The following is a 12,971-nucleotide window of genomic DNA, read 5'->3' as shown; positions in this document are numbered from 1 at the left end:
TTAGTATCTCACTAAAATATATTTTGCACTTTCAAAGTAGTAGGCATGTTGTGTAAATCAAATGTCCAAACCCCCTAAAAATCTATTTTAATTACAGTTTGCAATGCAAGAAAAAAGGGGAAATACCAAGGGGTGAATACTTTTGCAAGGCAATGTACATTTTACCATGTGTTATAGGGAGATACTATGCCTTGCTAGGTAGAGGACGCCTTTTATATGATGGCTGTTTCACCCCAAGATATAGACAGCATTCTGTTCTTTTATTGTGAGAGGATAACTACAGTTACATGGAGGATGTAGTGGATCTACCCATGAGGCTGACCTCTTAATAACTCATACTTATGGTGAAGTCTTGAAAAGCTTTTGCATTATCTTGTCAGTCACTTTGTCATCACCAGCGAAAGCAGCTGAACTACAGATTATACTAGCACTGTACCAATAATGGGTTAACTAGTATAGAGCTTTTTACTATTCACAGGCACAATCATATATACACAAATACTCATGGAATGTTTAAACAGTTTTGTCTGAGTGTTTCGTAAAATTGTTTTATCCAAGTCTGTGACATCAGTGTGGAAGTGAATGTGATGGCTTCGGTCTGTACTTTCATGTAATCCGATTCTCAGTTGTGGAGTAGCTGTATATCCTTAAAGGGCTTTCCCGGGAGTAAAAAATTGGACATCTATCCTCAGGACAGGTCATCAAAATCAGATCAGTAGGGGTCCGACTACTGGCACGATACCCCCGCCAATCAGCTGTTTGAAAGGGCTACAGGGCTCGGATGAGAAATGTGGCCTCCTCACAGCATACCAAGCACACCACCATACATTGGATAGTGGCTGTTCTTGGAGAATTGAATGGGACTAAGCTGCGCATAGGCTATGTGATCAATGAATGTGATGTCTCTGGTCTAGGAACAGGCTGCAGCCTCTTCAAATGGCTGATCAGTGGGGTGCCAGGAGTCCGACTCCCACTGAGGATAGGTCATCCATATTTTACTCCTAGAAATCCACTTTAAGCATAGTGTATATACAATTTTAATGATTAATTGTGTCCCAAGTATTACTTAACTATTCCATACAGGGTAAAGTGATAATAATGACAAAGTAATAACACATATCATCTTTCTGTGCTGTGATCTTATCTGGCAATATTGATGGTGCTTTTGCGTGGGGTATAGCAAGCCCTCCAAATGCAGGATTTGCCACTCTGCAGTCTGCCTTAGCAGCAATGCAAGTTACCAGTGCACTTATATTAAACTGGTTCTGATATAGCAAAGATAACTGCTTGGTTTAATTTTTTGTGGCCCAAAATAAAATCATAGGTTTATTGGCAAGATGTTAGAAATCCATTTTCTCTGCAACTGCCGTACCCTTTGCATTTTGATTGACAGCCGGTGGAAATATCATCACACCTGGCCCTGTCAATCTAAGTGGACACGGCAGTTGCAGAAAGAGAAGAACCTCTCTGTGTAACGGCAACCGTTGCTCCTAGAGGCTCATTTGCATATATTAAAGCTTAATTTTTCTCAGCAATGCGGGCACATATGAACATGGGACCAACACAGATGCCTTCAGCTGCCAAGCGCACATACAACAGATCAGCCAGTTTCATAAGTACAACTCTGCTGATAGATGCCTTTTAAGGAGCTAGTGAATGCACTGTATCCTGTCTGATGACCTTTCATTTTCTTTTGACAGCATTCAAGGAAAGAACCATGGAAAAGCCTCAATTATCCAACCAGACACAGACAGAACTGATAACTCAAACAGCCAACCTGAGCGTCAATGCAGCACGGTCTTCAAAGATCCTTTATGTCATAACAACTAGTCCTAGCCGGCCAACTGGGCAAGTGCCAGGTAAGACCTATCTATCCATCTGATTTATCTTATTACTTGTGTTATGCTACAAAATATATATCGGCTGTAAAAGATTCAGTCTATGGTGATTCATTTATTCTGATCAGTACAAGAGGTATTAGCTATACACATCTTCATGGGGGTCAGTAGGTATGCAGACATATATTTCTACCATACCTTGAGTCAAATCCTGTACCTATTGATATCCATGTAATTGTCCTGTCAGTGTTGCATGGAGAAAGCCTGTCTCCTCAATGGGACACTGAACTCTAGTTTCCAGGTAGAAGTGTCTATCATTTTTGGCCCATATGTACACATCATATCCTCTCTTTTCCTATAGGTTGGACTATCTACGCACTTACAGCTCTGCTTATTTTAACCCTCATTGCCATTTTGGTGAAAGCACTTCTTCACCTTAATATAAAGTAAGTAGTTTATTTTCTTATTTGGCATATATATTACTCATCATTGTGAAACTATGGAGGCTAAAGCTTGTTTCACATTTGTGTTTACAGATCCAGCAGGTTATTCCGACTGAGAACAGCCTGTCGGATCCAGCATTGCCAGAAACTGCTGGAATGCCGTCCAGCCCAATTAACTATATTGGGGTCCAGTGGCGATCCAGCCAAAACCCGGCAAATATGTTGAGAATCAGCCGGACAAATACAGCTGTGTGCAACGGTTTTTGTCCGGCTGATTCCAGACATCCTATACCAGAGCAGCCTACAGCAGTGTGAAACAGCCTGATTAGGTCTCCTCTTCTAGCATTAGGAATGGGAGTGGTACTGTTTATTACAAAGTGGCGTTCACTCTCGTGCAGGGTACTTAGGCTCGAATGTTTCCTTACATGAGGCACATTATCATATGATATGATGCAATTCCATTTAGCAATATGTGTTTATACAAAAGGCATTGTCCAGCTGATGAAATTTTTTTGAAAGAAAAAAAAAAGGTTCAGATCAATGTAAAATAAAAAATAATAAAAAATAAGCCATACTTCCCTTACCAATCCCCCTCCTCTATCGTTAAGACACTTCCCGGTTTCACGCCCCCTGCTCTCTACTTCATGGTCCACAGGAAATGACCGCTCAGCCAATCAATGGCCACAGTAGTGACGTGCCTCAGCCAGTGATTGGCTGAGCAGAGGGACTATGAAATGAACTGCCGGGGAACAAGCATCAACACTGTCTCATCAGCAGTGCATTGGGATAAGGGCTTATCCAAATTGAACAATCCTTTGTAAGTCATAATACATATGCACAATTTCTTCTAGCTTCCGGCGCATGCTAATGAACACAAGAAAACATTTTCTCTGCATTCCTATTATCATAGTCTTCATGGTACACAGAAATATTTGCCCTAATCTCTTCTTTAAATTGTGCCTCCACGGGTCTGTGGGGACGATTCTAAATCCCATAAACAAAAATTGAATTGAATTACTTTGGCTAAGCTATTAGCATGCTGTAATAATATTTTGATCACAATACTTCTTCGGAAAATAATCTGCATCATTCTTTAGGAAGAGGTCACTCCATGCAAGAGGCATTGTGCCTTAAATAATGTTGGCATCAGCTAATATTTTAACTGGCAACCAAATTAACTGAGCTACAAGACCAGCGTAAATCTCCACTTGCTAGGGATTTACAGTCTCAGAATGTAGTAGTCAATTTGAGCCACTGCTTTATTATAATGACCGAAGCAAAACAAACATAAATCAGGCGGAAATGGCATTTCCTTTTAGTCTCAAGGACAAGATAGGTAACAATGTTGGCTGAATCTTTAATCCGTACTGTCCTTATTTCATTGTGCAGACATGGTAAAATGGTGCTCAATCCCCTTCTTATACTGTAACATTTCAATCTACATTTGGACTTTATTGTCCTGGAACTGACTGTGCAGTGATTATGCAACTCCCTTGTAAAGGGTTTTTGCGGAAATTAATAAAATGACACATTCGCATATAGAATTTCTAATTTATAATGGCTCGTTTTTTGTAGTGAGAAATCATCAGGGGAAATAAAATGGCCACTGCCCTATATACACATACAAAACCCGTCCTCTAAGTTAAAGCTGTAAAGGTTAAGTTCAAAGCAGGGAACACAAGAGCTGTCTTAGCTCTCCTCTGTTCTCTGGCTTTCATGAATTACGATCCTACACCCAGCTGATAAGATCTGTGTGTGTAAGAACAAAGTAAGTGCAGACATTATGGAGGGGGGATTTATCATTTCCTTTGTGCCTGAAAAGTGGTGTTAAAACGTTGCAAACTGTGTGTTTGTGACTTTGTAACTGCGAGGTCTGAGCTGCTGTAGATTTCTGGTTGGGCGCACGGACTGCAGGAGGATGTGCCTAACTTATGATGAGACATGCGCCTCTTCATAAATTAGGCGCATCCTTCTCCCCTTATGTTTTTTCTTTTCCTTTAAGGATGGGTTCACATCACAGCTTAGCTTGCCATTCTTCTGATCCATCAGAAGAAAAGAAAAAAAAAGGATCTGTTATTTTATGAATCAGTTATGATCAGTTTGGACTTCTTTCAGTACTTTTCCTCCCATCAAAAATAATGGATCTCTGACGGAAGTGACACAAACAGATGCAAACTGATCATAACCGATGCTCAAAATAACAGATTTTTTTTCTGTTCTTCTGACGGATCAGAAGAATGGAAAGCTTTCCCAGCCTTACTGGTATTGCCACATCTCTGGCTTTTATGGCATATCCACGGGATACCAGGGCAGCATGGTGGCTCCGCAGTTAGTGCTGGTGCCTTGCAGTGCTGAAGTTCTAAGTTTGATTCTGACCAACGATAACATCTGCATGGATGTTTGTATGCTTTTCCCTTGTTCTCTGCATAGGTTTCATCACACACTTCAAAGAAATACTCATAGGGAATTTAGATTGTGAGCTCCACTGGGGATAGAACGTAGTGAAAATGGGGGGTCATTTATTAACCTGAAATATGCCTAAATTGCGGCACAATGGTTAGTTGTGCTGCCATCTGTGACTTTTCCCCGCTCACGCCAGGTTATAAAAGTGAGTGTGGCATAGGCAGAGAAGGGCCCATCTCATTAATTTTCTACCCCTAAACACCTGTGTAACGGAACGCCTAGCACCCCGACCGGGTACCTCAGTCGATAGATTCTCCTAGTGCTTCCAGAGGACTCCAAGCACTCCCCTTGACACCGTCAGCACTGCAGACCCCACGAACCGCCGAAGCTTGGTGGAGGTCTCGCCGTCTCCTACCCACCCTGGACCTATGACAAGGCTCCAGGCTCCAGTGGGTGAACCTCTCTGAAATCCAGAGACAGGAACCAGGAGCAAGCTCTTACAAGAGCTTATACTCAGGGGAGTATTGTGATATAGCAATCCCCAAGAGTGTAGTTATTCCATCCCCCAAACATGAGCCAAGACTTCATGAAGGTATAAAACAGGAACACTTTATTGAGGGCTACCCGCCCGTATTTATGCAGGTCCCCATCTGGTGGACACGCCCCTAGGGGACCAGAAGGAAGACTGTGACACAGGACAGATACATAGCACTCAGGATACACAGACACAACACATCCCCACAATGCATCATGGTTTCCTCCTCTCTGCCCTGGAGACACCCGAGGAGCAATTCAATTATCTCTCAGGACAAAGGGAAATCGCCAATACACATGTGGAGACACAGGACAGAAATCACCAGCCAAACACCTAATGTCACACCCCCACAGCAAACACAGACATTTAACATAGCCCCAGATAGCTCAAGTCTGAGTGCATATCATTAGGGGAATGGCACTCAGAATACACGAATACAATAAAATTAGCTATCTGGGTACCCTCACATAACAAAATACAATTCCAAAGACAGATTTAATCTGTGCGGCCGGTCTGTCTTCTCCTTTAAAGTTAGTATGGGCCATAATCCTGAGGCAAGAGGCTGGTAAACAGGCCTCTCCAAAACCCAGTGGCGAGGTTGGTTTCGCCACACATCTCCCCCTCCCAGGGAAGACTAACCAGATACCTGACCTCATGCCGGTCGGTATCTGAGTTAGTCTGGCAGTCCACCCACAACCCAATACTGGACCTGTTGAATTTTGGGGCCTGGCTCTGTTCTGTATGTCCCCAGCTGTTGAGGGGGCATCTGCTACTCCTTGCTTCCTTGTTGCTCTCTAGCTTGGAGCTGTAGGTACTTGGTCGGCAGAGGCCGACTCCGCTCTGCCCAGATGCCAGCTCTTCCGCTGGGGTAGCCTGTGGGAAGTCCGGCTCTGGAGAAGAGGATAGGGGAGGGCAGAGGCCGACTGCGCTCTGCCCAGATGCCAGCGCTTCCGCTGGGGTAGCCTGTGGAAAGTCAGCCTCTGGAGAAGAGTATAGAGGAGGCAGAGGCCAACTGCGCTCTGCCCAGATGCCAGCTCTTCCGCTGGGGTAGCCTGTGGAAAGTCAGCCTCTGGAGAAGAGGATAGAGGAGGGCAGAGGCCAACTGCGCTCTGCCCAGATGCCAGCTCTTCCGCTGGGGTAGCCTGTGGGATGTCCGGCTCTGGAGAAGAGGATAGGGGAGGCCAGAGGCCGACTGCGCTCTGCCCAGATGCCAGCTCTTCCGCTGGGATGTGGTCAGGGAATCCTATCCCCAGAACCTTGTTGCAGATCGGCTGTGGAGAAGAGGATAGGGGAGGGCAGAGGCTGACTGTGCTCTGCCCAGATGCCAGCTCTTCTGCTGGGGTAGCCTGTGGGGAGTCAGGCTCTGGATAAGAGGATAGGGGAGGCCAGAGGCCGACTGCGCTCTGCCCAGATGCCAGCTTTTCCGCTGGAATGTGGTCAGGGAATCCTATCCCCAGGACCTTGTTGCAGATCGGCTGTGGAGAGGAGGAATCGCTTACCTCCTCCTCCTGGCATTCCTGCAGGGTTGGTGGGGGATCTGAACCGGCCGTCCAGCATCCCGGTAGGCCTGGTGCAGAGACCGCGGTCCCATCTTCACTATCAGAGTTAGGGGTGCTGTCCCCCTGTGGTTGGGGAGAGAGATCAGTGGGTATCGCAGGCTCATCCCCTGCCCCCAGCTACTTCCCAACCGAGTTCTGGGGGCAGGGGATGAGTATGGGCCATAATCCTGAGGCAAGAGGCTGGTAAACAGGCCTCTCCAAAACCCAGTGGCGAGGTTGGTTTCGCCACAACCTGGTTTAGGGGTAAAAAATGGTCTTAATGTAAACCAGCTAGGAAGCGGTCTAACATTTAGAAGCGCCGCTGGATGTGCCAAAGTTGTGTAGAGGCTGGCACCTCTTCATAACTTAGGCGATCCAGCAGAGGGGTTTTATTAAGACTGGCGTCTAAAATGCCGGTCTTAATAAATGACCCGATGTCTATAAAGCACTGTAGAATATCTTGGCGCTATATAAGTGAGTAATTTTAATAGAGAATTTTTTTTATAGATGCATGTTCTATCTCTGGGAATTATGTCTATAATGGGAATGTTGCCCTGTTTGCCTGCTGCAGTCTATGTGGAGGTGGACTATTAGACTTCCAAGGAAAGTTAACCAAATGCCCTTGCCTGTTCTTCAATTTCTAATGAAAGTGAATGGAGAGAGCCCTGTGAGGCACCTCTTTGTACACTGCAGCATGCAAATGGAGACTTGTTCTCTACGGGTCCCAGTGTTGGAACTCTCATCTATCACTTTTAAGGCTTTTTCTGTGCATATTCCATAAAAGTCTGAAAAAAAGTAATTTAAAGGAGTTGACCAATTATGGTATTTCTCAAAATGGCCCATAAAAACATACATGTCTGTATACTGCCCCCCAGCTGTCCTAATAAAGGCCCCCAGCTGCTCCGATATCAGTGGAGTAAACACCTAGTACCCAGAAACAGCCAGAGGAAGCAGTGCTGCCATCTTGCGGCCCATGGCTGTGGAGGATGCCAGGTGAGTATACAGTTATGTATGCTTGCATGGAGCATACATGACTGTATATGGCATTTTTAGAAATACCATGGGAAATTGGTCCTAGAAAAACGGCATTGAAGCACTACGTAGTCATTTATCTTCGGGTTATGGAGTCCTCCTAGAAGTTATACAGTCCATTATGCCTGATGACTACATTCAGTGTATATTCGGAGAAAATCTTCCAGCATTTGAAACAAACATAAACCCTATGCAATTTTACTGTGCAAGATGTCTCTGTACTGAAAAGCATAGCTGACAAATGTATACCAGCACATACCCCACATACACACAGTATGCCTAAAGGACACTCTTGGCATATGTCAGGTCACTGAATGCCTAAGGCTACTGTGGTGTATATGGTTCCCTGAACATAGTTCCGGATATGGTGTGAACAGAACCTAAGCAATATTTGAAGATAATTGCTGTTTTTGAATGTTAACAGCAAGCATAGTCCCAAACTTCACATGTATGTTTTCTGTATTACCCAATTACTCCTAACGTAAGTTTATATTAAAATGTAGACTTGTATAGAGTCTCTACATCTAGGTTTTTCCCTATCATACCTATCCTACAGTATTTCCTGTAGGAATGATCTAACTATACTCACTTTTAGGTCAATTGAGTTTGGATAGCGGTACATTAAGGTGTGATGGTTTGGCATTAGTGCAGTATATTTGGAGATCCAGAATCAAAATGTAATAGAAAATGTTGAAATATGAAATCGTTGTTTAGGCTGGAAACCTTATATATCTACTCCACACACATATATGGTTGCCTAATACTTTTTTCTTCAGTGGGAATTTGTATTTTTAAATGTGTGTTGCCTAAAAGTGTTGCCACACGAGCAGTAGAGACAGATTGCCAATGGTCCCCTACAGTATCGTCTCAGGTGTTTTCCAGTAAGTTGCACATGAAGAATTGGAGAGTGGTTTATTTTAAGCACTTGCTGGAATCTAAATGGACAGAGTAATCCATGTAGATATCTAGTGCGACACAGAATTATTGAGTTCAGTCCAAATGCTGTGCTTGAACTGCTTTCCTGGATGACTGTTTATTGAAAGTAAGTTCTTCCCAATGTCTCTCACAAGCCCATTTAGTGATGTGAATGACTGTATTGAAAAGCAGTATTAACCATTGCCTTCAAGAAGAATACATCTAACACATAAACAATATATTGACTATAAATTGTTGATTGTGAGACGTGCACACATTAATTTATTATTCGATACAACTGTTTAATGTCATATTAATACAGTATACTACATCCCAATAGCCATAGGGTACATGCTTCCATAGTTACACACAGTAACTGGTAAAGTTGGAAAAATACATAGGTCCATCATGTCCAATCTATAATTCTACAGTGTTGATCCAGAGGAAGACAAAGAAACCTTATGAGGCAGATGCCAATTGCCCCATTTGAGGGGGGGGGGGGGGGGGGATTCCTTCCTGACTCCAATATGGCAATAAAACTGTGGTGTTGAGTAGTGTTGAGCAAACTTCTGTTTTCAGGTTCGGCGTACAAGGTTCCGGTTCGGGATATCTAAGAATTCCATTATGGATTCTGCTACCACAGAAGCGGAATCCATGGTAGCGGAATCCATTAATGAATTCTTAGATAACCCGAACCTTGGACGCCGAACTTGAAAACAGAAGTTCGCTCATCCCTACCCATCTCCAGAACTCTAGTACTCCTAATCTGCAAAATTCTTACATTCATGAAAGTCATCCAGTCACTTCTTGAACTTGTGCAATAAATCAGCCATCACAATCTCCTCCCTGCAGAGAGTTCCATCATCTCACTGCCTTTAAAGTAAGGAATCCCGATCTCTGACTATGGTGAAACCTTCATTCCTCTAGGCACAGAGCATGTTCTCTTGCTTAGGCATTAAAAGATCATCATCAAGATCTCTGTATAGTCTATTCACCTATTTTATAATATAGTGTAAATTTCTGTGATGCATTAATTGAAAATAACCCATGCTGTGAATTACAATAAGTTGTTAATACATTATCCTTAATTTTATGCACATATTTTGACTTGGAAATTATTTTGTTGGGTCATAGTGAAGTCACCAAGTTACGCACTCACAATATGTAAAATTCATCCATAAGGTTCATAATTTTAGTTTTCCATCTAAAATATATTAATGTAGCATCTTATAACTAAGTTTCATTTAATAAATGAAATGTTTATTGTTTAATTATTGATTTTGGATTTCTCTGAGAATAGGCCATCAATGTATAATAGTGGAGTCCTGATTCCCACAATCCCCACCAATCAGCAGAAAGAAGCTGCCTGCTTTGGCTGTGCCTGGTACCACAGCTTGGTCCATTCTAGTGAACTGGACTGACCTGCAGTACCAAGCACAGCTACCGGTATGTGTATGTTGCTGTATCTGGATAACCAAGAAAGGGGCTGTGGCTGCTTCATTCTGGTGACAGGTGGGGGTATTGGTGCTTGGACCCATAAGTTATACACTATCTTACAACCAAGCCATGAATTGAAAATCCCAGGAAACCCCTTTAATAGTATTAATTAATATTAATTTTATTATTACACTATAATCTGGGATATTCTTTTGTAATAATTCACTGTCAATATGACAAGGGATACATAATAGGTGTTTACCTTTGTAGACATATTGTTAATTCCTTATACTGTAGTCATCGATGATTCCCTGTAAAGATTTTTGCCCATGACATTTTAGAGTGTAAAAGCATAGGAATGCTGTATATACAAAATTAATATTATACCTTATTATTTGTACCCATTTCACCCCTAAAACATGATATATATTTTCTCTCTCTTTAAGGTCTCAAAGGTTGCCCTCAGTGACCAGTATAGACAGTTGTCACCGAGGATCTGCAGGAGAAATATGGAGCATATTCTACAAACCTTCCACGTCAATCTCTATTTTCCCAAAGAAGATTAAGAGTCCTCATGATGATCGCAACCCATTAGTAGGAGAATAATTGCACTTTGGTCAAAAATTGTCAAATCTGCAGAGCTACATTAGAAGACTACACCATCTCTGTTCTTAGAAATTGGTTAATTAAATATATATATATTTATGACCGTCTGACAATCTCTTTGTGGGCTTGAAACACAAGGAGGAGGAGATGTCAATGTCTGTCTAGTCCAGAAGCATTTAGGACCAGGATGAACACATACATTTTCCAGCTAAAAGAGCAATAGAAAATATGCCAGATGTTCCAAGGTCTACCGTAGCTCTTATGTCTCATCACAGGTCAAAGAGAACATGTGACTGGGGTGGGATGGCAGGAACACCAGCTTAATGCTGCAGGCGTTGCATACAATCACGCTTCACTCTGCACAGCAGGGCACTCCATATTTCAAAGGGATACTCCTTCTGATGTACATTCAGATCCTCATTCTTTTTTAAGTATATTTATGAACTTTGGACTTAAATATGGAGCACCTGATACTGTCTGGATTTCCTACTGCATCATGGACAACCATAGTAATGATGGATTTTTGTATTGTGTATATTTTTCCATAACTTCTGAACAACATAAATCAAAGCTGGAACCATGACATTATGAGCCATGCAGTTTCCCTCATTCTAGAGTTTACATAGTTTCTTGCACAGAATGAATGGATCTGTACATGGGACTGACAAGTCAGGAAGATCTTTTACCCTACATCATGCATGGGTGTTTTGTTTTCTGGATTTTTTTTTCTTTTTTTTTTTCCTTTATAATGCTGCATGAAAAGAGTGTCAATGTCTATGGGGCCACTAGCTAACTTATTATCAGAAAGTGCATATTTGTACCCATTTTTCAGTTTATAATTTAAATCTGCATTCTATATCAATGTCTGTCTTGGAAATGTCTGCCCGCATAATTTATAAAACCTGCTCAGAGAAAGCTTCTGATCCTTTATGTTGTGCCTTGCCATTGTTTATCTACTTAAACGCATTGGTGATTAACGTCTCCTGCAAGAACATCTGGTCCGTTTTTCTGCATAAGTGCCTAACAAAAGTTTTCATCTAAAACACCCTCAGTCCTGAAAAAACTTTGATTTAAGATACTATATGTAAGATTTGAGCCTTGTCATTAAAAAATGAAATGAAATACTGGCTGCAGGAGAATCTCTGTGTGGAGGATAGCTATTCACAATGGTCTGTAATTTGGATAGGAATGGCACTGACAAACATTGTATTAACACTTTAGACTGAAAACTGTTGGGTAAATTTATGAAAACTGCATTTGTTGCTCAATGTAACTGATAGTGGGCACCTTTCATTTTTGAAGAGCTGTATACGCACTTGAATAAGATTTGGGGATATTGATGGACAGGAATCCTAACTTTAGCGACCTGTGCCAGGCAGCTGCTACCAAGGCAAATAAAATTATGGGATGCATCTAAAGAGGCACATATGTCATGTCAGACCAAACATGGCATAGTGTGTAGAATGCTGTGTACCTGTGTTTAACAATAACATAGCTGGACTTAAGTGGGCGAAGAGAAGGGCAACTAAGGCAATTAAGATGATGGATTGCTGAACCAAGACAGGTTAACAAACTTGGGGTCATTCAGTCTGGAAAAAAAGACCACATAGGGTCAATCTAATTACAACGTACAAATATTTAAATGGCCGATACAGTGATCTTTCTAATGATCTCTTTACTTCTAGTCATGTAATTATGACAAGAAGGTTGAAAGAAGGTTTCATCATTGTCACAGACAGAGTTTCTTTATTGTGAAGGTACAGCCACATGGCCAGGATTCTGCATGCAGTTTTGGAAGCTAAAATCAGGAGTGGATAATAAAAGTAGAAAATGTATACAGGACAGGTACTACTTGTTTTTTTGAACTCACTCCTGGTTATGGCTTCCAAAACTGCATGCATATCCTAAGAGGAGGGAGACTATAGAACTGTCCTATCCTTGTCTGTAAAACGGACAAGAATAGAACATTTTCAATTTTTTTTGCGGGGGTGAATGGGTCCACATCTGACCTGCAAAAAAATAGATGCCCACATCGGATGCAGACCCAAAACACAGTCATGTGCATGACTGTGGACTCTGGATCAACGCAGTAGGTTTATAGGTTTCAACCTGGTAGGATTATAGGTTGGACTTGATGGGCTTGTGTCTCTTTTCTAGTGTTGAGCGGATTGAGCTTCTGATCCAAGATCCGAAGTCGATTCGGTCAAAACTTAGTTTTAATGCT

General features: G+C 42.1%; 1 protein-coding gene across 1 annotated transcript in view; it reads left to right on the top strand.

The window, feature by feature from the left end:
• The window catches only part of KREMEN1 (kringle containing transmembrane protein 1), a 185,907-nt gene extending 173,254 nt beyond the window's left edge, over positions 1–12,653 (top strand). The window contains exons 7-9 of the mRNA XM_040416012.1: positions 1,701–1,859; positions 2,200–2,284; positions 10,588–12,653. Of these exons, the coding sequence (XP_040271946.1) occupies positions 1,701–1,859; positions 2,200–2,284; positions 10,588–10,747 (404 nt within the window). The 3' untranslated portion in view covers positions 10,748–12,653. The remainder of the gene's footprint in view (positions 1–1,700; positions 1,860–2,199; positions 2,285–10,587) is intronic.
• Positions 12,654–12,971: the final 318 nt, after the last annotated feature.

The sequence above is a fragment of the Bufo bufo genome, chromosome 2 (genome assembly GCF_905171765.1).
Source record: "Bufo bufo chromosome 2, aBufBuf1.1, whole genome shotgun sequence".
Lineage (NCBI taxonomy): Eukaryota > Metazoa > Chordata > Amphibia > Anura > Bufonidae > Bufo > Bufo bufo.
This window is presented reverse-complemented; position numbering and strand designations above follow the sequence as displayed.